Source organism: Leptopilina heterotoma, unplaced genomic scaffold (assembly GCF_015476425.1).
Source record: "Leptopilina heterotoma isolate Lh14 unplaced genomic scaffold, ASM1547642v1 Lhet_129, whole genome shotgun sequence".
In the NCBI taxonomy this organism is placed as follows: Eukaryota; Metazoa; Arthropoda; class Insecta; order Hymenoptera; family Figitidae; genus Leptopilina; species Leptopilina heterotoma.
This window is the reverse complement of record NW_025110847.1, coordinates 440,478-462,909: the sequence shown is the minus strand read 5'-3', so window position 1 is coordinate 462,909 and position 22,432 is coordinate 440,478. Positions and strand designations below refer to the sequence as shown.

Below are 22,432 nucleotides of genomic sequence, written 5' to 3'. Positions count from 1 at the left end.
TAAGAAATTCGTGTCAAGGAAAAAGATCTAAAAATGGTAAAAGAAGAGAAGAAAGGAAAAATTATCAGGGTATAAGTATAAAAGGATTAGGAGCCAAGGATAAGGAGCTAAAAATTAAAAACAAGAATTTGAGAGGTGGAGATAAGAAATATAGAATCAGGAGTCAAGGAGAAGGGGCGATGGAATAGAATAGAAGTAGAAAAGGAGAGGGTGTAATTGATAAAGAGTTTAAAATGAGGAAAGGATAACAATAAAGCAAGGAACTAGAATAATATTTATGGAGGATTATAATCATAAAATGAAGGGAGGGAGTAAAAACTTCGAATATTTAGAGTCTAAAAATGATAAAAGGAGTGGAGATAGGTACAATATTATTAGGGGATTAGGATCCACAAAAAAGAATGTTAATTAGGTATAAACCACTTAGTTTATGAGAGGAGGAGGTAAAATATATAGGATCAGTTGTAAAGGAAAAGTGGGGAAGAAAGGAATCAGTTATCAGGAGATAAGTATTAAGAGGGTAAGAGTAAGGAATTCGAGTATTAGGAGTCAAGAAGAAAGGTCTAAAAATGGTAAAAGGAGAGGAGAAAGGAAAAATATTATGGGATTAGGAGCCAGGGAAGATGAGGGAGAAAAATTAAAAACAAGTATATGAGAGGAGGAAGTATGAAATATAGGATCAGGAGTTAAGGATAAGGGGGAGAGAAAGAGATCAGTTATCAGGGGATAAGTATTAAGAGAGTAAGGAATTCTAGTATTAGGAGTCAAGGAGAAAGGTATAAAAATGGTAAAATTAGGGGAGAAAGAAAATAATTATGAGGAGATAAGTATAAAAGGATTAGGAGCCAGGTATGAAGAGGTAGAAAAATTAAAAACAATAATTTAAGAGGAGGAGGTAAATATAGGATCAGGAGTCAAGGAAAAGAGGAGAAGGGACGGATGATTAAAAAAAGTTTTAAATTGCTACAGATTAGAGGATCAGGAGTCAATAATTAGTGAGGAGGTGGCAAAAAAAATGTGGAATAAAAAAGGAGAGAGGGTGATTTAGGAAGAGTTTAAAATGATGAAAGGATAGGAACACAGCAAGAAACTGGAGGATTAGAAGTCAAGGAGGTTTAAAATAATAAAATTAAGTGTGGGGGTAAAAAATTAGAAGATTAGGAGTCAATGAGAAGTAAAGAGACGATCCAAAAGTGTACAAGGAGAAAAAGGATTTAGGAATTAGTGGTGAGTCTAAAGTAGGAAGGGAGTAAAATAGTAGAAATGGAGAAATAAAGGAAGATGATAGGGGATTAGAAGTTCAGGAGTGAAAGAGTAATAAGAAGGTAAATTGAGGAGGTATTTTGAGTGCAAAATGAGAATAGAAAGGGAATGGAGTAAGGAATTCGACAATTAGGTGTCAAGAAAAAAGGTCCAAAATTAGTAAAAGGAGAGGAAAAATGAAAAATATTAGGAGATTAGTATCCAGGAAAGAGGAGGTAGAAAAATTAAAAACAAATATATGAGAGGAGGAGGTAAGAAATATAAGATCAGGAGTTAAAGATATGGGGGAGAGAAAGGAATCAGTTATCAGGGGATAAGTATTAAGAGAGTAAAGAATTCGAGTATTAGGAGTCAAGGAGAAAGGTCTAAGAATGGTAAAAGGAGGGGAGGAAGGAAACAATTATTAGGGGATTAGGAGCCAGGGAAGAGGAGGGAGAGAAATTTAAAACAAGTATATGAGAGGAGGAGGTAAAAAATAAAGGATCAGGAGTCAAGAAAAAGGGGGAGGGGAGAAAGGAAAAAATTATCAGGTGATAAGTATTAGGGGACTAGAAGCCAGGGATAAGGGGGGTGAAAGGAATCAGTTATCAGGAGATAAGTATTAAGAGAGTAAGCATTTTGAGTATTAGGAGTCAAGGAGAAAGGTCTGAGAATGATAAAAGGAGGGAAGGAAGGAAACATTTAACAGGGGATTAGGAACCAGGGAAGAGGAGGTAGAGTAATTAAAAACAAGTATATGAGAGGAGGAGGTAAAAAATAAAGGATCAGGAGTCAAGAAAAAGGGGAGGGGAGGAAGAAAAAAATTATCAGGTGATAAGTATTAGGGAACTAGGAGCTAAGGGAAGAGGAGTTAGAAAAATTTAAAACAAAAATTTGAGAGGAGGAGTAAGAAATATAGGACTAGGAGTCAAGGAAAAGGAGCGAAGGGACAGAAAATTGGAAAAAGTCTCAGGATCCAACAAATTAGAGGATCAGGAGTCAATAATTAGTGAGGAGGTGATAAAGAAAGTATAAAACAGGAAATGAGTAGAATTTAGTGCCAGTAGGGAATTAGAGGACCAGAAGTCAGCTAGACAATAAAAAATTCATAAATAAAAAGAAGGGAAAACAAGGGTTATTGGAGTAATAGTTTACAGTCCGAAAAAAAATTGACTACAACATTTTCTAAAGGTCGTGGAATTTGGGAAGAAACTGGAGAAAGAGAAGAGGCAGAGGAAGTGAAAGAGACGCAAAACTGGCGTCGAAGACACGTGACAAGGTCTCCCGTGGGACTCGGCCCCGTCGAAGGCCGAATGGAGGCTCACTATCAAGTCGTGGTAGTGCAACCAGCATGCAATGCGGTTTATGCGCCGTTGTAGCAGGACTATTTCGGAGAGCAATGTGCATCGCTGGTAGTCGAAGGGGTTCCGGCGAGTCATGCTATCAGGAATTAACATCTGATGTACCGCCGCCGCCCCTACCACTTGAATCGACACGCGTCCAACCAATCACAGTCGTTACCACTTCCACCGCAACCACCACCATCACCACAACAACAGCAACATCAGCAACCGCCACCGAAACGTGCCTCAAGTCATCCTCCTTCACCGAAATGGTCAAAGAAATTGATCACGAGGTGAGAATTATCAGAAATTAAGACTTGAGAAACCCTATTTCTCCCCTCCGCAGTTTTTTTTTACTTTTTTGCCTCTTAGACGCCATATAGAAGAGTCGCCATTTTGAATTTTGTACATTGTCAAATTTTTTTTTCTTATTTCGGTTAATATTCGCATTGAGAAATTCAAAACTAGTAATAATGTAACTCTTAGCGTGGATCTTAATTTAAAAAAATTGACTTCCTAAAATTCGGCCTCCATTTTGGAACGGACATTTTGAATTTCATACATTCTGGTATTGTTGTTTTTCTTTTGGTACTTCTCGACGTGGAAAAAATTTTAAAAATAGTAATAATTTAAGTGTTAGTGTGAATTCTAATTTAAATTATTGACCTCTTTGAATTCGGCCGCCATTTTGGAACGGCCATTATGAATTTTCTACATTCTGGTATTTTTTTCAGTTCTTATCCGCGTGAAAAAATCGAAACTAGTGATAATTTAACTTTTAGAGTGAATCTTAATTTAAATTTAAATAATTGACCTCTTAAAATTTGTCCGCCATTTTGGAACGGCCATTTTGAATTTTCTACATTCTGGCAATTTTTTTCGTTTTGACTTCATTTGATTGGGAAAAAAGTTTTAAAAGAACTGATAATTTAACTACTAGCGTGAATTTTAAATAAAAATATTGACCTTTTAAAAATCGGTCGCCATTTTGGAACCGCCATTTTGAATTTTACACTTTTTGACCATATTTCCCTTAGTTTTTACAGTTTTTACACATTTGAAAACGGCGAAAATGATGATCTTTGAATATTAAAGTAAATTTAATTTGAGAAACAGTAAGTTTTGAAATATCAGTCGACATTTTAGAACGGACATTTTGAATTTTTCGGTTCTGTAATTTTTTTACATCAATTTTTACAATGAAAAATAATAAAAATAGTAATATTTGAATTAGATAATGAATTTTGATTATAAAAAAATGACTTTTTGGTAAATATTGACATATTTAAATAGACATTTTGTTTTCTTCCTGTTAACATTTAAAATTTTTTAATTTTTTTTTAGTTTTTAGTTTGAAATTATTTAAAAATAGTGTTTTTAAATACTACAAAATAAGTTTCAGCGGAAAAAATGTGTCTTAAATAATTTCCGCCATATTGCAGACGCCATTTTGAATTTGGTAAATTTCTGCAATTGTCTTTTTTTTGTAATATTTACTAATTTTACTGATTTTATTTTTTACTATTACTTCTTACTATTTATTCTTACTAATTATTTGTTTACTATTTACTTTATTTTAAAAAAAATTATTAAATAATATATATTATTAGTTATTTAATTTGTTTATTATTAAAATTTTGCTATTTATATTTTACTTTTTAATTAGTTACTATTTATTTTTTACTATTTTATTTCTTATATTTTATTTCCTACTATTTCAACTATTTATTTTTTGCTGTTTATTTTTACTATTTTAATACTTTTAAAAATTAATTGCTTTCTTATTATTTTTTACTGTTTATATTTACTATTCGACTTTTTAATTTTTATTTTATTGGACTTATTTCTTATTATATTTTACTATTCATTTCTTACTGCTTATTTGTACTATTATTATTATTTATTTCTTGCTGTTTATAATTACTATTTGAGTTTTAAATTTTTATTTTTTTTAAATTTATTTCTTACTTTTTTTTATTTATTTCTTACCATTCATTTCTGACTGTTTATTTTTACTATTTATTTCTTACTGATTATTTGTACTATTTTTACTATTTATATTTTACTTTTCATTTATACTATTTTTACAGTTTATTTCTTACTGTTTATATTTACTATTCAACTTTTTAATTTTAATTTTTAAATTTTTTTTACTATTTCTTTCTTACTGTTTATTTTTACTATTATTACTATTTATTTCTTGCTGTTTATATTTACTATTTGAATTTTGATTTTGATTTTTCTGAATTTATTTCTTACTATTTATTTTTTACTATTTATCTTATACTATTTACCTGTTTCTTTATTATTTCTTACTATTTATATTTACTTGTCGAGTGTTTACTATTTATTTTTTATAATCTGTTACTTACTTTTTATTTTTTTATATTTATTTATTACTATTTATTTACTTCTTAATTTTTATTTTTACTATTTATTTCTTACGGTTTATTTTTACTATTTTTACTATTTACTTCTTACTTTTAATTTTACCATTTTTACTATTATTACAATTTATTTCTTACTGTTTATATTTACTATTTGAGTTTTTGATTTTTTTGAATTTATTTCTTGCTATTTATTTTTTACTATTTATCTTATACTATTTACCTGTTTCTTTATTGTTTCTTACAATTTATATTTACTTGTCGAGTGTTTACTATTTATTTTTTACAATTTGGAACTTACTATTTATTTTTCTTACTATTTATTTCTTACTGTTTACATTTACTATTTACTTTTACTATTTTTACTATTTATTTGTTATTGTTTATTTTTACTATTTATTTCTAACTTGATTTTTACTATTTATTTCTTACTATATATTTTTACTATTTTTACTATTTATTTCTGACTGTTTATTTTTTACTATTTTTACTATTTATTTTTTACTTTTTATTTTTACTATTTATTTTTTACTTTTTATTTTTACTATTTATTTCTTACTGTTTATATTTACTATTCGAGTTTTTAACTTTTATTTTCTTCGATTTATTTCTTACTATTTATTTTTTATTATTTATTTCTTACAATTTGTTACTATTTATATCTTTATATTTTTTTCTTACTATTCATTTTCACTATTTATTTCTTGCTGTTTTTTTACTATTGTTGACTATTTTTTGCTATTTTTCATTTTTTACTGTTTACTTTTTACTATTGTTTACTATTTATTTCTTACCGTTAATTTCTTACTATTTAATTGCTTTTTAAACAATTTAATCTTTTAGTCATTGGACTTACTCTTTATCATCGTGAATAGTTTTTAGAAAATTTTCTTAATAACAAATAATAAGTTAGAAAAAAAATAGTGAATAATAAATATAAGGAAAAAAATAGAAATTCATTTCTTACCAATTATTTTCCACTATTTATTTATTTTCACTTATTATTTGTTATTTAAAAAAAAAAATTCAAAAACCACTCTCGATAATAAAAAGTAATGCCAATGACTAATGGATACAATTTTAATTGTTGTTGGTGTACAATTTTTTTCTTCTCTTTTTTTTTAGAAAAAAAATCTCATATCACACGCGAGAAAATTCTTTACATTTATAAAACGTATTTTCAGTCAGTCAAAGCTCTAATTAAAATTTCTTTTAGAATTTATTTTTCTTCCCATTTCGGATATATATACACATTTTTTTCCCTTTCTTTGCACAAAAAAAAACCCATCTAACAAACACTTGACATTTTCCGATCGTAGAATTAAATTTAATTAATAGCGTTGAAATGGAATATAAAAAAATAGAAAATAAAAGATAACGCTCGTAATTAAAAAATAAATTTTTTCCTCTTTTTTGGTGTGCAAATTTTCTTTTTTTTTTCTTCATTTTAATTAAAGTTGGGTGGACAATTTAAAAGGAGAATTAAAAGAATAAAAAACAAGAGAGTGAGAAAAAGGGGGAAAAATAAAATGGAAAGAAAAAAAAAGAAGAGAGAGAATTTTGGGGAAATAATTGTGAGCTTGTGCTTGTAAAAAAAAAGTGTCTATAAAACTTGAACTTGTACATAATCTTTGAATCTGTGACTCGAAAGGGGGAGAAAAAGAATTTAGTAATAGAGACGAATTATTGTTGGTTGTCGTGCTTGTGAGTCAAGGGCCGAGTTGGGAATTTGCATTTTTCCTTCACTCGATGTCTCTCAATTTTTTTTTTTTTTTTTTTTTTTGTAGAATTGGACATTGCGCTTTACTTTGGCAGCGAACCACCTATCACGCGATTCTTCCGCTCTTATTTTTTATAATCCTCGATTTTTCGTTGAAATCCATCACTCGAAGTCAAACAATTGTTTTTTACCCTTTCCATTTGTTTGTAAAAAAAAAAAAACTTGTCAGATTATTGGCTGACAAAATGATTACGAAAGATATTATTTTGTCCCTAAAAATTCTGTATGTTATTTTTTTTATTCCTTTTACATTTTCTTTGATTTCTTTTTATTTTTTTTTTATTTCCTTTCGTTATATTTTTTTGTTTTTTTTTATTTACTTTCTTTGATTTTATTTTTTTTTATTTGTATTTTTATCTTGTTATTTCGTCTTTTCCACTTTTTCTTTTTCTTATTTTTTTATTTTCATCATTTTGTAATGAAAAATAATATTTTATTAGTTTATTTATTTTTTAAATTAATATTAATTTTTTTTCTGTTTTTTTTTTTTTTGCTTTTATTCTTTCTGTTAATTTTGTTTATTTTTTTTGTTTTTTTTGTCTTGTTTTGGTTTCATTTTATTTTGCTTTTTCAATTCCTGTTAATTTTCTTATTAAATTTATTTATTTATTTGTTTATTTATTTTTTTGTTTTCATTTTATTTAATTTTTTGTCTTGTCTTTGTTTTATTTTGTTTTTTGTTTTTATTTATTTTTTTTATTGTTGATTTTTGTTGTTAAAATTTATTTATTTTATTTATTTATTTAATTTTCTTGTATTTATTTCGTTTTAAATTTCATTTTTATTTATTTTTCTGTATTTTTTTGTATTTAGTTTTATTTTGTTCCCTTATTAAATTCACTTTCTGTTTATTTCTGTTTCGTAATTAGTTTGTTGTAATTTTTTAATTCAATAAATTATTAAATACAAATTAAATTAAATTAATTATTTTGTTTATTTCTGATAAAATAAAAAATTTTGCAATTAAAAAAATTTTTTTTAAAAATTATTTAAACTAAAAAAATGGCATAATAAATAGAAAAAAATAAACATAATAATTATTAACATTTAATTTTTTTAACAAAATAATCAATTATTTTTTAATGAAAAAAAATTAATTGTTAATAATTATTTTGTAATAAAAAGTTATTATTTTTTAGTACAAAATAATTATTAACATTTAATTTTTTTTCAACAAAATAATTAATTATTAACAAAATATTTTTTTTTTTTACTACAAAATACGTAATTATTAACATTAATATTTCAAAAGGTGTCTACAATTTTTCACTTGTTTAGCACAATCGATATTTGTTATAAGCTAAAAATAACAAAAAGCGATGATAATACTGAAAATTATTATTATTATTATAATTATTATTATTTTCATTTTATTATTGGCATTTATTATTAACTGTACTATTATTATTTTACATTGTATGATTTAATAAAAAAAAGCAAAAAAATGACATTTTTGAAATGTGTTGACAATCTAAAATTATGATTAATGAAAGTTATTAAAAAAAAGACATTTTCAATTTATAATTTTTTTTTTCTTCAAAAGACCTTTCAAAATAAAAATAATTTCTTTCTCTTCTTCGCCAGGGAAAAAAAAGAAAACCATGCGCAATTTATTTTTATCACACACTGGCTTTTTTATCATTCATTCTATACGTTCTTTGACATAAAATTTTTTTTTTTTTTATAAAATGTAGTAAAAGTAATGGAACATTGTAATAAAATATAATAATAGTATTAGTAATAAAAATAATAATCAAGTTAATAATAAAATTATTAATAAAAGTAATAATAAAGTAAATTATAAAATTAATAATAAAAATAACAATAAAAATAGTAATCAAAATAAAAATAATTATAATTATTAAAAGTGAAATAATAATTTCTATTATTATTATTATTCAGCTCTTTAATATTGTTTATTTATTTATTTATACATTCCTTGTGTTATTATTACTCTTTTTTTATTTCATTGTTAAAAAAATTATTTTACTCTTACAGTAATTAATTATTTTAAAAATTATATTGTGAATAATAATTGAAAAATAATTTTTGAAGTAATATTAATTTTCATATGAATTTGGCATTTACTTTCCATGACAATTTTTTAAATAATTAATTGTCTATTTTTTATAAATAACTAATTTTTATTTATTAATAAAATACTCAGTATTATATAAATATATAATTATAAATTTTACACAAAGAATTTGTTTGAATGAAAAGAAAAATATTTTTAATTATATTTATATTTTCTGTTTCGTTGAACGACAAAGAAAATATTTTATAAGTCTCTCTTTAGCGAAGGAATAAAAATAATAATAGAAAAAATAATATTAAACATAAAAAGTAATAATAGGAAAATAATAATAATAAGTAAAAATTATTAAAGAGAAAAAATAATTACAATAAAAAAAAAAAAAAAAAATAATAATAATAATAATAATAATAAAAAAATAATAATAAAAATTGAAAAATTGTTATCGAGAATTAAAAAAACGTGAAAAGTAATGAAACAATTTTGTTAATTAATTAAAAAAAAAAAAAAAAAAAGTATATAAATACATATGAGAAATGGCAGATGAATTAAAAACAAATTGGTTTGGTTTATAGGTGTTTAAAGAAGGCACACGCGAACAGATCGTAAATTAAAAGTCAATTCACCCCTCAATGCTTGTGTACTGTTAAGTCAAGACCATACGATAATAGTTTATCGTGATGATCGCTCCTGACCTACGACTGTATGAAAATAATCTATTTATCGTTTCTTTTCCTTCTTACGCGTTCGAAATACACATTATTTATTTAATTTATTAATTTATGTATTTTTTTTAAAAAGACGATTATTTTTCAAGTATTTTCTGAAATTAAAATCTTTTCTGGATATTAATTAATGCAATGGTATTTTTTTTTACTTAAAGCACCTAAAAGGGGTCGTTTTTCACCCTAGTGAGTAAAATAGCTTTTTTTGCTCTAGGGCGAAAAGATACGATTTTTCACCCTGAAGATTAGTTTTTTTAACCTAGGGTGTAAAATGTATATTTTACTCTTCTTGGCTCAAAATGGACCATTTTCTACCCTAGTGGATAAAGTAGCGTTTTTTGCTCTAGGGCGAAAAGATACGATTTTTCACCCTGAAGATTAGTTTTTTTAACCTAGGGTGTAAAATGTATATTTTACTCTTCTTGGCTCAAAATGGACCATTTTCTACCCTAGTGGATAAAGTAGCGTTTTTTGCTCTAGGGCGAAAAGAGACGATTTTTTACCCTATTACTATTTTTGTTTTTTTAGAATTTACTTTAAATTCGCTAATACTAGAAATCAAAAAACTATTCTCAAAAATTATAATCAAATTCATTAAAACGATTCAATTATTTTCAAAAAATATTCGAAATTCAATTATTTTCAATATCTAGTATTTTCATTAAATTTCGCAAAAGAATTCAATTATTCAATAAAAAATTGATAAAATTCATCTAAAATTCAATTATTTTCATAAATAATAAAATTTTCACAGAAATTTAATTCTTTTTTAACTTTTTAATAAAATTTTTCGCAACTATTCAATTATTTTTATAAATAAAATTTATAGCAGAATTTCAATTATTTTTAATACAATTTTACAGGAATTGCTCTAAAAAATGTAGTTATTCATAAAAATTTAATTTCAATTCCTCGTAAAAATCAATTATTTAAAAAAATGTTTGTTTAAAATTCTTTGGAAGAAAAAAGAAATCAATTATATTCAAAAACTTTAATAAAATTCTTCGTAAAAATTCAATTATTTGCAACAATTATTCACAGCAATTTAATTATTTTCCAAAAAATGATAAAATTTTTCGAAGAAATTCAATAATTTTTAAAAAGTAATAAAACTCTTCACAGAAATTCAATTATTTTCAAAAATTTATTAAAATTCCCGGCAGAAATTCAATTTTTTTAAAAAAATTAATAAAATTCTTCACAGTAATTTAATTAGTTTCAAAATATTATTAAAATCCTTCGCAGAAATTCAATTAATTTTAAAAATTAATAAAATTCTTCGTAAGAATTAAATTATATATAAAATTATTAAAAAAAAAAAACAATAAAATTCTTTGCAGAAATTCAATTAGTTTTGCAATTTAATAAAATCTTCACAGGAATTCAATTATTTTCAAAAATTATTAAAATTCTTGTCAGGAATTCAATTATTTAAAAACTTTTCATAAAATTCTTCACAGGAATTCAATTATATACCAAAAGTAATTGAATTCTTTAGAGGAATTGAATTATTTAAAAAAAATAAATTCTTGCATAAAATTCTTCGCAATAATTTAATTATTTTCATAAATAATAAAACTTATTGCAGAATTTCAATTATTTTTAATACAATTTTACAGGAATTTCTCAAAAATGTAATTATTTATAAAAATTTAATTTCAATTCCAAGAAAAAATCAATTATTTCAAAAAATGTTTTTATTAAATTCTTTGGAAGAATTCAATTATTTACAAAAATATTAGAATTTTTTACAGGAATTCAATTATTTTCAAATATTTTAATAAAATTGTTCGAAAAAAATCAATTAATTCAGAAACAATTTTAATTAAATTTTTTTGAATTCAATTATTCAATTATTTATATAAATAATTTTTGTAAGTAATTTAATTATTTCGATAGATAATAAAATTATTCCCGAAAATTTAATTATTTTGAGGCATTTTAATAAAATTCTTTGCAAAATTCAATTATTTTCATGAATAATATTAATCACAAAAATTTCTAAACAGAATTTAACTATTCAAAAATTATTTTTAAAAATCTTCGTAAGAATTCAATTTTTTTTCATGAATAATAAAAATTTCTCAGGAATTCAATTATATAAATTAGAATTTGCATAAAATTGTTCGAAAAAAATGAATTATTTAAAAATTTTTATAAATTTCTTTGCAAGAATTAAAGTATTTTAATATTAAAATTCTTTTATGAATTATAAAATTCGTCGCAGGAATTTAATTTATTATCAGGAGATTATTTAGTCTAGGGCGACATGGAACAATTTTTTATCCTCGAAGTGAAAAAAGATAATTTTTTCTCTGAAGCAAAAAAGGAATAATTTTTTCAACCTCTGGGCGAAAAATGCAGTTTTCTTTTTCTTTCTAGAGTGAAAAATATCTTTTTTCTATACCCAAGTGTTGAAAATTTTATTTTTCACTCTAAGGTGTAAAGTGACTATTTTTACAAAATGGAAAATACAAATAGAAAAAAATACAAAATAGAATAATAGAACAATAGTTCTATAAATTTTGGTTAAAAAAATTTTTAAAAAATTAAAAATAAATAAAAAATAAATAATAAAAAATGAATTTAATATATAAAAAATAATTCTATTTGTAAAATAATAAAAAAAAGACTAGTGATTAGAATATAATATTTTTGAATCAGAAAAATTTTACCCATATTTTAAAGAGAGATAAAAAAAATTCTTTTTTTCAATGGTGGATTTAATAATAGATTGAAATATCTTTCTCTCTCTCTCTTTCTCCCTTTCTTTCTTTCCGCATCTCTTTTCATCTTTTATCGAGACTAGAATTTTATAGAAACATGTTTGTCGAACGCTAAAGCGCAGCTATTCGATATGGTCATTTGCGCAGTATCGACTATCGAGTTTCTGCAGTATCATATATGTATATTTATATATATTGATTATATTGATACAGAGTCGACGATAATATATAGTTATATCGGTGAGATAATAGTGGCAAGTAGTACTAGCAATTTCATTCATGCTACTGGAGAATCACCTCGAGGAATTTCACGTTCGTATGACACTATAATACGCATTATACAGTCACTGGGCATATTTCGCTAATAAATTCAAAATTCTCAAAGTGGATCAGATTTAGAAAGGCGAATAAAATAACAATATATCAAGAAATAACTTTTTTCAACAGTAAACTTTTTTTATTTATAGTTATGCATTTGTAATTTTTAATAATACATTGAAAATTTTTCTATTTATAAAATAGGTGACTAAGAAAAAATATTTCGTATTTTTTTAACAACAAGAAAATATTTTTATTAACCAACAACTATTTGAGCCAATCAATTAATTACGCCAACTTTTAATTTGACTTTATATTCGTTAGTAACCTCAAAAACTCCTGAGTGAAAATTTTTATGCAATTTAGTCATATTTCGATATTTTTCCGCCATATTGTATTCACCTTTTCAAATTTTGGAAATCTGACTTTAAATTCGTAATTAGCGACCTCGAAAACCCCCGAATGACGATTTTCAACCGAATCCAACAAATTTTCAAAAATACTTCCGCCATTTTGGATCCGCCATTTTGAATTTTCCTTATTTAGTATCAAATTCGTGATTAGTGACCCTAAAAACCTCCTAGTTGCAAGTTTCGAGTGATTCCCATCAATTTTTAAAAAAAGTTCCGCCATATTGGATCCGCCATTTTGAATTTTGAAATCCGACTTCAGATTCGTAATCAGCGACCCCGAAAACCCTCGAGTAACGAGTTTCAACTGAATTCAATGAGTTTTAAAAAACACTTCCGCCATTTTGGATCCGCCATTTTGAATTTTCATTATTTAGTGTCAAATTCGTAATCAGCGACCCAGAAAACCCCCGAGTGACGATTTTCAACCGAATCCAACAAATTTTCAAAAATACTTCCGCCATTTTGGATCCGCCATTTTGAATTTTCATTATTTAGCGTCAAATTCGTAATCAGCGACCCCAAAAACCCCCAAGTAACAAGTTTCAACTGAATTACATAAGTTTTACAAAACTCTTCCACCATATTGGATCCGCCATTTTGAATTTTTGAAATCCGACTTCAGATTCGTAATCAGCGACCCCGAAAACCCTCGAGTAATGAATTTCCACTGAATTCAATGAATCTAAAAAAATACTTCCACCATATTGGATCCGCCATTTTGAATTTTTAAAATCTAATGCAAAAATTCGTAATCAGCTAATCTGACTTCAAATTTGTAATTAGCGGCCCTGAAAACCCTCCAAGTAACGATTTTCTATGAAATTAAAGCATTTTTAAGAAATTCATCCGCCATTTTGAATCCGACATTTTGATTTTTCAAAATCCACACCTTGTAATTTATTTTTCGGTCGCCATATTGGATCCGCCATTTTGAATTTAGTAAATCTAATGCCAAATTCGTAATCAGCGACCCTAAAATCCCCCTAAATGCAAGTTTCGAGTGATTCCCATCAATTTTTAAAAAAAGTTCCGCCATATTGGATCCGCCATTTTGAATTTTGCGAATCTGACTTCAAATTCGTAATAAGCGACCCCAAAAACCCCTAAATAACGACTTTCAATTAAATTCAACCATTTTTAAAAACTACTTCCACCATTTTGGATCCGCCATTTTGAATTTTTTATTTCTATGCCAACATTTTGTAATTGGGAAAAAAATGCTTTTCAGTTCCTTAAATATTTATCTATTTTTTTAGTAGAGACTGCACAACGATTTAACAGCAATATTGTGACCTTATAAAAAAAAGAAGAGAAAAACAAAATAGGTTCGTTTAATTTATAAGTGATTTTGAAATTTTCAACTACGCTGGCAACTAGAAGTCCGGGGGGACAATTAAGAAAGCATTGAGGTTATAACGACGATTTGTTGTAAGAATTGGAAGTAGCAAGAAGTTGACGTCAGTATCGACTTCTAAACCAGGTCAATCGCTGGTCCGATCCACAGCGAACGTGCTTCGCTTATGAATACGAAATTCTCAAGGGACTCGATCATTTTTACATTCCACTTGATACGTTCGTCTTGAATTAATTCAAGAAAAGAAGATATATATATATAGAACAAAAAAAATATTTCTAAACCAAAAAAAAAGGAAAAATATTAAAAAGAGACAAATATAAATATATTTGGCTTTTTTTGTTACATTTTCTTTTGTTTTTTCAAGAGTAGACTGTATTTTTATCTTTATTGTTTTTTTTGTATTCTGTGGGGAAAAGTTTCTCCGTTGACAATTCTTTTTTTACTCTTCTCATTTTTCTTTAATTTTATGTTCTTTATCTCCTTCTTCTAATCCGTCTGATAAATATTTATTTCTTCCCCTTCTTCCCTAACATTTTCTTCTTCTATATTTTTTCTACCCTCTTTAATACTTTTCTTACTCTCGCCTCTTCTCCTCTTTTTCCCTTTTTCGAACCTCTTCTTCTTTTTTTGTGCTCCTTCTATTTCCCTCTCCTTGGACCTCTAGTCCCTTCTCTATCTCCTTTTTTTCTATTCTATACAAAATATTTTCCACTCCCTCTTCTTCTTTCTCCTCGTATCCTACTCCGCTCCCCCCTCCTTTTTTTCTAAACCTCTGCAACATATTTTTCTTCAACTTTTCTCTCTCTCTCTCTCTCTCTCTCTCTCTCTCTTCGTCTTTTTCTTACCCTCTTTTAACTCCTCTTCCTGCTCCTCTACTCTCTTTATTCCTCTCTCTTTTCCTACTCCTCTACTCTCTCTATTTCTCTTTCTCTTCCTACTCCTCTACTCTCTCTGTTCCTCTCTCTCTTTCTACTCCTCTACTCTCTCTATTCCTCTTTCTCTTCCTACTCCTCTACTCTCTCTGTTCCTCTCGCTCTTCCTACTCCTCTATTTTTTCTATTCCTCTTTCTCTTCCTACTCCTCTACTCCTCTTCTCTATCTATTCCTACTTCTTTACTCTATCTATCCCTTTACTCTCCTACTGTCCCAACATTTTCCTATCCTATCCGATGTTTTTTGCATTACCCCCTCTCCTTTCTTTTTCTACCCTACTTCTGTGGTAGAATAGAAGGAAGAGAAGGGATAGTGGATTTCCTCTCATCTCACTTCTCCCCTACTTCTTCCCCTTCTCTATTTCTATTCCTCTTTTCAACTTTCCCTTAGACCCTTCTTTCTCTACTCCTCTAGTCTTCTCGAAAAAAATATCTTCTTCATCTCTTGCCTTTTTCTCATTTTGTCTTCTCTACTCCTTCTTTTACCTTGTCTGCTCTTTTCCATCTTTATAGCCTCTCTGATTACTTTTTGATTACCTCCTCTTTCTCTCCCTTTTCTTTTCACCCTTGTTTAATACTCTTTTACATTTCTCTATCCTCTTCCACTTTTTCAACATCATCCTCCTCCACTTTTTTAATATCCACTTTTTCCCTTCTCTTCCTTTTCCCTACTCCTCTCTTCTTTTTTCCTTCTATTTCAATAAAAGTGAAGAAGAAGTACTAATTACTATTCTCTTCTTGTCTTCCTTTTTCCTACTCCTCTCTTCTCTTATTCTTTTATTTCAATAAAAGTGAAGAAAAAGTATTATTTACTATTCTCTTCTTCTCCTCCTTTTTAATATTCCTCTCTTCTCCCTTTCCTTTTCTTTCTCTCCTTCCCCATTTTTTTCTTCTCTCTTCCTATTTTTATACTCTTGACCAATTTTAACATTTGCTCCCTATTTATGCCTCTTCTTCTACCACCCTTTTTTATCCTCTCCTAGAGCATTTGCAATTGCTCTCCTTCCCTAGATTTTGTTCCTTCATTTTATCTTCTCCAACATTTAAAAATTTTCTCCCTCTTCCCCTCTTCTTTCGTTCTTTTCTTTCTTACTTTCCAAATTCTTCTTTCTTTCTCTCTTCTTTCGTAGCTTTTTGTTCTTCCTTCTTCTTCTTATCCTACAAGGGCATTAACATTTTCTTACACATTTTTTCGCCTATTCTCTATTTTTTTCTTCTCCCTCAGTTTTTTCATCGTCTTAACAACTTTAAAATTTCCTCACAATTTTTACTCTCCTTCCAAATTTTTTTCTTCTCCTTCACATTTTTCATCTTCTCAATAGCATTTATATTTCTCCCCTATTTGATTATCTTGTCCCCTAACTTTCTACCTTCTCCATTACCTTCCTTATTCTCTCCATAGAGTTTTAATAGTTTCTTTCTATTTCTGTCTCTCTCCTCCTCTAAACTTTTTTCTTCTCCCTTCCTTTGTTCATCTTCTCCAGCAGCTTTAATATTTCCTCTACATTTTTTTCTCTCCTTCCTCATCCTTTTTTCTTCTCCCTTCCTTTATTCATCTTCTCCAGCAGCTTTAATATTTCCTCTACATTTTTTTCTCTCCTTCCTCATCCTTTTTTCTTCTCCCTTCCTTTATTGGTCTTCTCCAGCAGCTTTAATATTTCCTCTACATTTTTTTGTCCCCTTCCTTATCCTTTTTTCTTCTCCTATATTTTTTTACCCTCTCCAAGAGCTTTAATATTTGCTTTTAATATCCTTCTCTTCTCCGCTAGTTTTTTTGTTCCTTCCTTTTTTTATTCTTTCCAAAATTTTTACATTTTCTCCCTATTTCTCTATCTCTTCTTCTCTATTTTTTTGTTCTTCCTTTCTTCCTCTCCAATATTTTCAAACTTTCATCCTATTCCTTCTGGGGAAGGTAGGAGTTCCTTCCACAGATTTTTTTCTCCTCCTACCCTTTTTTGACCCTCTCTAACATCTTTAACATTTCCTTCATAATTTTTCCTTCCTTCCTAAACTTTTTTCTTCACCCTTCCTCTTTTTATCCTCTCCTAAAAATTTACCATTTCCTTTCTGTTTCCTTCTCCCCTTCACTAATTTTTCTTGACCTCCCTTCCTCTCCTATCCTCTCTTGTCCTCCAACAACTTTAACATTTTCTCCACACTCTCTTCTCTCCTTCCTCAAACTTTTTTCCTCTTTTTATCCTCTCCTAAAACTTCACCATTTCCTTTCTGTCTCCTTCTCTCCTTCACTAATTTTTCTTGACCTCCCTTCCTCTCCTATCCTCTCTTGTCCTCCAACAACTTTAATATTTTCTCCACACTCTCTTCTCTCCTTCCTCAAATTTTTTTCTCTTCTCTCTCCCTATTTTATTCTTTCTAGCATCTTTTTACCTACCCCTTTTTTCTTTTCTTTTCCCTATTCCCTACTCTTCCTATACCTTTTACCTATTCCCTTCTTTTTCTTTAATACAAACACACTACTTTTTTTACTAAAAATTATTTTATCATTCTGTAAATTTATTCAATTTTTCACAGAGAAAAAAATTAACTTCTCTTTTTTTCTTTTTTTATTAGAACGATAAATAATTTATGAGAGATTGATAAGAATTTGAGACAGAGAGGGGTTCAATGCAATCCTAGAAAGGTCCTTAGGGATGTAGTTAAATCTAAGATATGCATGGGTAGGGGGGGGGAGCGAAAATACTCTCTTGACAATTTTGAAGGTTAGAAAAGAAGATAAAAAAAGGGGGAGAAGGAAGGAGATAAAAAAAGAGAAAGAGGGAAGTGAAAAAAAGTTAGAGAAGGAGAGAGAAAAAAAAAGATTAAAGGGGAGAAAGGAGATAAAAAAAAGATAAAGAGGGAGATAAAAAAAAGAGAGAAGAAGATAAAAGGGGAGAAATAAGGAGATTACAAAAAAGAGAGAAGGAGATAAAAGGGGAGAAATAAGGAGATTAAAAAAAAGAGAGAAGGAGATAAAAGGGGAGAAATAAGGAGATGAAAAAGAGGGAGATAAAAAATAGTTAAAGAAAGAGAGAAATAGAGAGAGAAGGAGATAAAAGGGGGTGAAAGAAGTAGATAAAATAAGCGAGAGAATTAGAGATAGGAAAGGGAGAGAAAGAGATAGTCGACCTGAATTCCAACACGTGACTCTAGACTCTATGACGTCATAGATGTGTAATCCCCCCCCTTTCCCCTCTCACACACAATTTTTTTTTTCCTCCCACTTTTCGACTAGCGGCAATAGCATCGTCGTCACCCCTCACTCTTGAGTTTAATCAGAAACATATAGGGGTGTGGCGGCCTAAGGGAGTTGAAATGAGGAACCTCTCTTGTCTCTCTTCAAAAATTCTTTGAACCAATCGCGCTAAGTAGATGAAGATAAAAAACGTGTCACTATTCCAAGAAAATAGGGTTATGCCACCCCCTCCCCCCCCCAAAAAAAAGCGAATCCAAATTTTCCCCTGCTCTTTAAACTCATATCATCTGCTTTAACGGAAATTTAATTTACAAACAATATTTATTTACATAAAGTTAATATTTATTTATTTAAAAAATGTTCTCTAAGATTTTAAATATTAATAAACTAATTATTAGCAATAAACAGTAAACAAAAAAAAATATTAAAAATTTGGAAAAACAATAAAAATGTTAAAAGAAATAAAATTGTTTATTTAGAATATTATAATAATGGTTTTAAAAAACTTCTATTTGGAAAAATTAAATTAAAAGGAATAAATAAAAAAAATAAATTATAGAAAATTAAGAGACTAGGTAAAAAAAGTATTTAGATAAACAAATTGTTTATTGTTATTAAATAAAATAATATTTAATTATTCGATAAACATTTTTTAATTAATTGACTGTTTAATTGTTTAATAAACAATTGTTAATTGTACATATATTTATTAAACAATTTTTAATTAAATATTTCTGTAATAAACAATAATTCAGAAAAATAAATTAATCATTAAATTATTATTAACTAAATAGTCATTTAGTTAGTAATCATTTTAAAATGTTTAAATTTTTAATAAACAATTGTTAAAATATATAAAAACAATTGTTAATTAAGTAAATTTATAATAAACAAATGTTTATATAATATTTAATAAAGTAATAAATAAGTTTAATATTTATTAAATAAATTATTCAATAAGCAATTTTTATTTAAATGATAATTTAATTGTTTAAACAATTGTTACGTAAGTGAATATTTAAAACAATTAATTAAATAAATTATATAATAAACAAATATAAATAAAGTAGATATGTAATAAGCAATTCTTAAAATAGTTAATATTTAATAAACAATAATTCATTAAATTCATTATTCAGTGAACAATTTTTAATTAATTGACTGTTTAATTGTTTAATAAACAATTTTTAATTAAATGACTGTTTAATTGTTTGATGAACAATTGTTAATTACATAAATGTTTAATAAAACAATTGTTAAGTAAGTAAATTGTTAAATAAATAAATGTTCAATAAATAATTGTTCAAGTTGTTAATTAAATAAACGTTTAATTCTTTAATAAACAATTGCTAATTAATAATTATGAAATTAGTTAATAAACAAATTGATGCTGTTAAAAATTTGTTAATAAACAATTGTTAAATAATTAACAAACGTTAATAAATAGAATAAATAAAAATTAAATTGGTTAACAACAAAATATATTAATAGACAAAATTAATAAAAACGTAATTAGTAAATACAATTTGTTGAAAATAAATAAAAGTACTTAATTAAAGAAACTATTTACTTATCACTATCAGGTAATAAACAAAATGTTTAAAATGAAAAGTAGTTAAAAATGAAATTAGTTAATAAACAAATTGTTTATTACTCACTAACTGTTAACAAACAAAAAATTTAAAACGAAAACAAGTTAATAATAAAATTAATCAATAAATAAACTATAAACAAATTATTTAATAATTAGTATTAGTTAACAAACAAGATATTGAAAATGAATACTAGTTAATAATAAAATTAATAAATAAATTAATTATAAACAAATTATTTAATAATCACTATTAGTTAACAAACAAAATATTGAAAATGAAAACTAGAATAATAATAAAATTAGTCAATAAACAAATTATTTATTAATCACTTTTTGTTAACAAACAAAATATTTAATAATCACTTTATGTTAATAAAGAAAAATAATCAAAAGTAGAAACTTTTTTTTTACTTTGAAATTCAAGTAAAACAATTAATTGTTATTAAATAACAAAAAAAAATTTAATTTAAAAATAAAATTGAATGAATACAAAAATTTTCCCTACAAATAATTTTCTTTGAGGCAAATAATACCTGCATATATATTATAGTATTTTGCATATCGTCTTTTCATTTCTTTTTAGGAGAATAAAACATTATATGGAAAAAATTTTGTTTTTCTACTTTACCAACTTTTATAAAGAAGTCAAATGAAAATAAAAATTTAAAGGAACGTTTCTCCAATACGTTTAAGAACGCAAGGACATTTATTCATTGCAATTGAATTCCAGAAGAGAAATTGTTTAAATTCCTTTTAGATGCTGAATTTATAGTTCCGAGTCGTCTCACATATACACACACACATTATATTGCGTAGCGGCATTTATAACATTTAATACCGTTAAAAAATAATTTTTTTTTAAATTATAAAAAAAATTTTTGTGGAAAAAAATAATAAACATTAATGAGAATAAACAATTATAAAAGTCAAAATAATAATAATAATAATTATAATAATAATAATAAAAAGAATAACATAATAATAAAAGTAACATAATAATAAGAGTAAAAAATAAATAAATAAATGAAATAAATAAACAAAATAATAAAATTAATAAAAACAACAAGAAAACAAGAAAGTAGTAATAATAAAAAAATAATAATAATAATAATGAAAAAAATAAAAACAATAACTAGCAAAAATAAAAAATCCTACTGTTTATTAATTTAATAAATAAATAAGATTAATAAAATTAATAAAAAAAACAAGAAAATAAAATAATAATAATAATAATAATAATGTAAAAAATAATGGTAATAAAAAATAAAAATACAAAATGCAAAAGAATAAACAAAATCAAAAACTAAGAATATAAAAAATAAAAATATAAAAAAATAATATAAAATTTATTTTTTTTTGTAAAGAAAATGAAAAAGTTAATTTTGTGTATTTTTTTGGTAAGGAATTTCCACCCCCCCCCCCCCCTTTCCCTACTCTTTGTATCTTTCGCCCTCCATCAGAGATAAATAATTATTTTCAGATTACGAAAATTTAAAATTAAATTTTTTCATTTCTTTGAAAATTTTTTTATTTTCTTCCATTGTATTATGACTTATTTTTTTCTTTTTTCCTCTTTGTTTTTCATTTTCCTTTTATTTTTTCTTTTAACTTTTTTCCTTTTTTCTCTCTATCTTTCTTTCATTTCTCGTTTTTAATTCCTTTCATTTTTTTGTTCATTGATCTGAAATAACGGGAGCAAGCTTTTTAATTAAACGGCGACATTTCCGTTTGAAATGGACACAATAAAAAGTTTTTATTCTCAATTGGAAAATTCAATTAAAGTTTTGTGAAAAATTTTTTTGAAAAAAAAAATGAAGATGACAAAAGAAAAGAAAACAAAAGACATTGTTTTCTTAGAGTACAAAATTTAATTTTAATTTAATTTAAAGTTAATTTTCTTTCATTTCTTTTTTTGTTAATTCATTAATTATTAATTTTAACATTAAAAAATTATTGTTAATTTTCAATCATTATTATTATAATTGTTATTATTATTTATACATTATTATTATTATTATTATTATTATTATTATTATTATTATTATTATTATTATTATTATTATTATTATTATTATTATTATTATTATTATTATTATTATTATTATCGTTATTTAAAAGAATAATTGAAAATAATTTTATTTTTTTGCATATAAACAAAAATTGAAAAGTTAATTAACAAATTGGTTAATAAACAAATTGACAAAAAAACTTGTTGAGAAAGTTTAATAACACACAAATAGTAATAAAATTTACTTATTTATTTAACAATAATTAATAAACAAAATAGTAATAAACGTATTTAGTTAACAATCAAATTATTTAATATAAAAATTAGGTAATAAATAAGGTAAATAAAAATTCAATTAGTAAGCAGTAGAATTAGTTAA

General features: G+C 25.5%; 1 protein-coding gene across 5 annotated transcripts in view; it reads left to right on the top strand.

Annotated features, from left to right (window-relative positions):
- Positions 1-22,432, top strand: part of LOC122512878 (TBC1 domain family member 5 homolog B-like) — a 205,888-nt gene that overhangs the window by 129,448 nt on the left and 54,008 nt on the right. Inside the window, exon 2 of one of the 5 annotated variants that reach the window (XM_043628989.1) lies at positions 2,434-2,878. The exons of the other annotated variants lie outside the window; for them this stretch is intronic. Within the exon in view, the coding sequence (XP_043484924.1) occupies positions 2,594-2,878 (285 nt within the window). The 5' untranslated portion in view covers positions 2,434-2,593. The remainder of the gene's footprint in view (positions 1-2,433; positions 2,879-22,432) is intronic. 5 annotated transcript variants of the gene reach the window in all.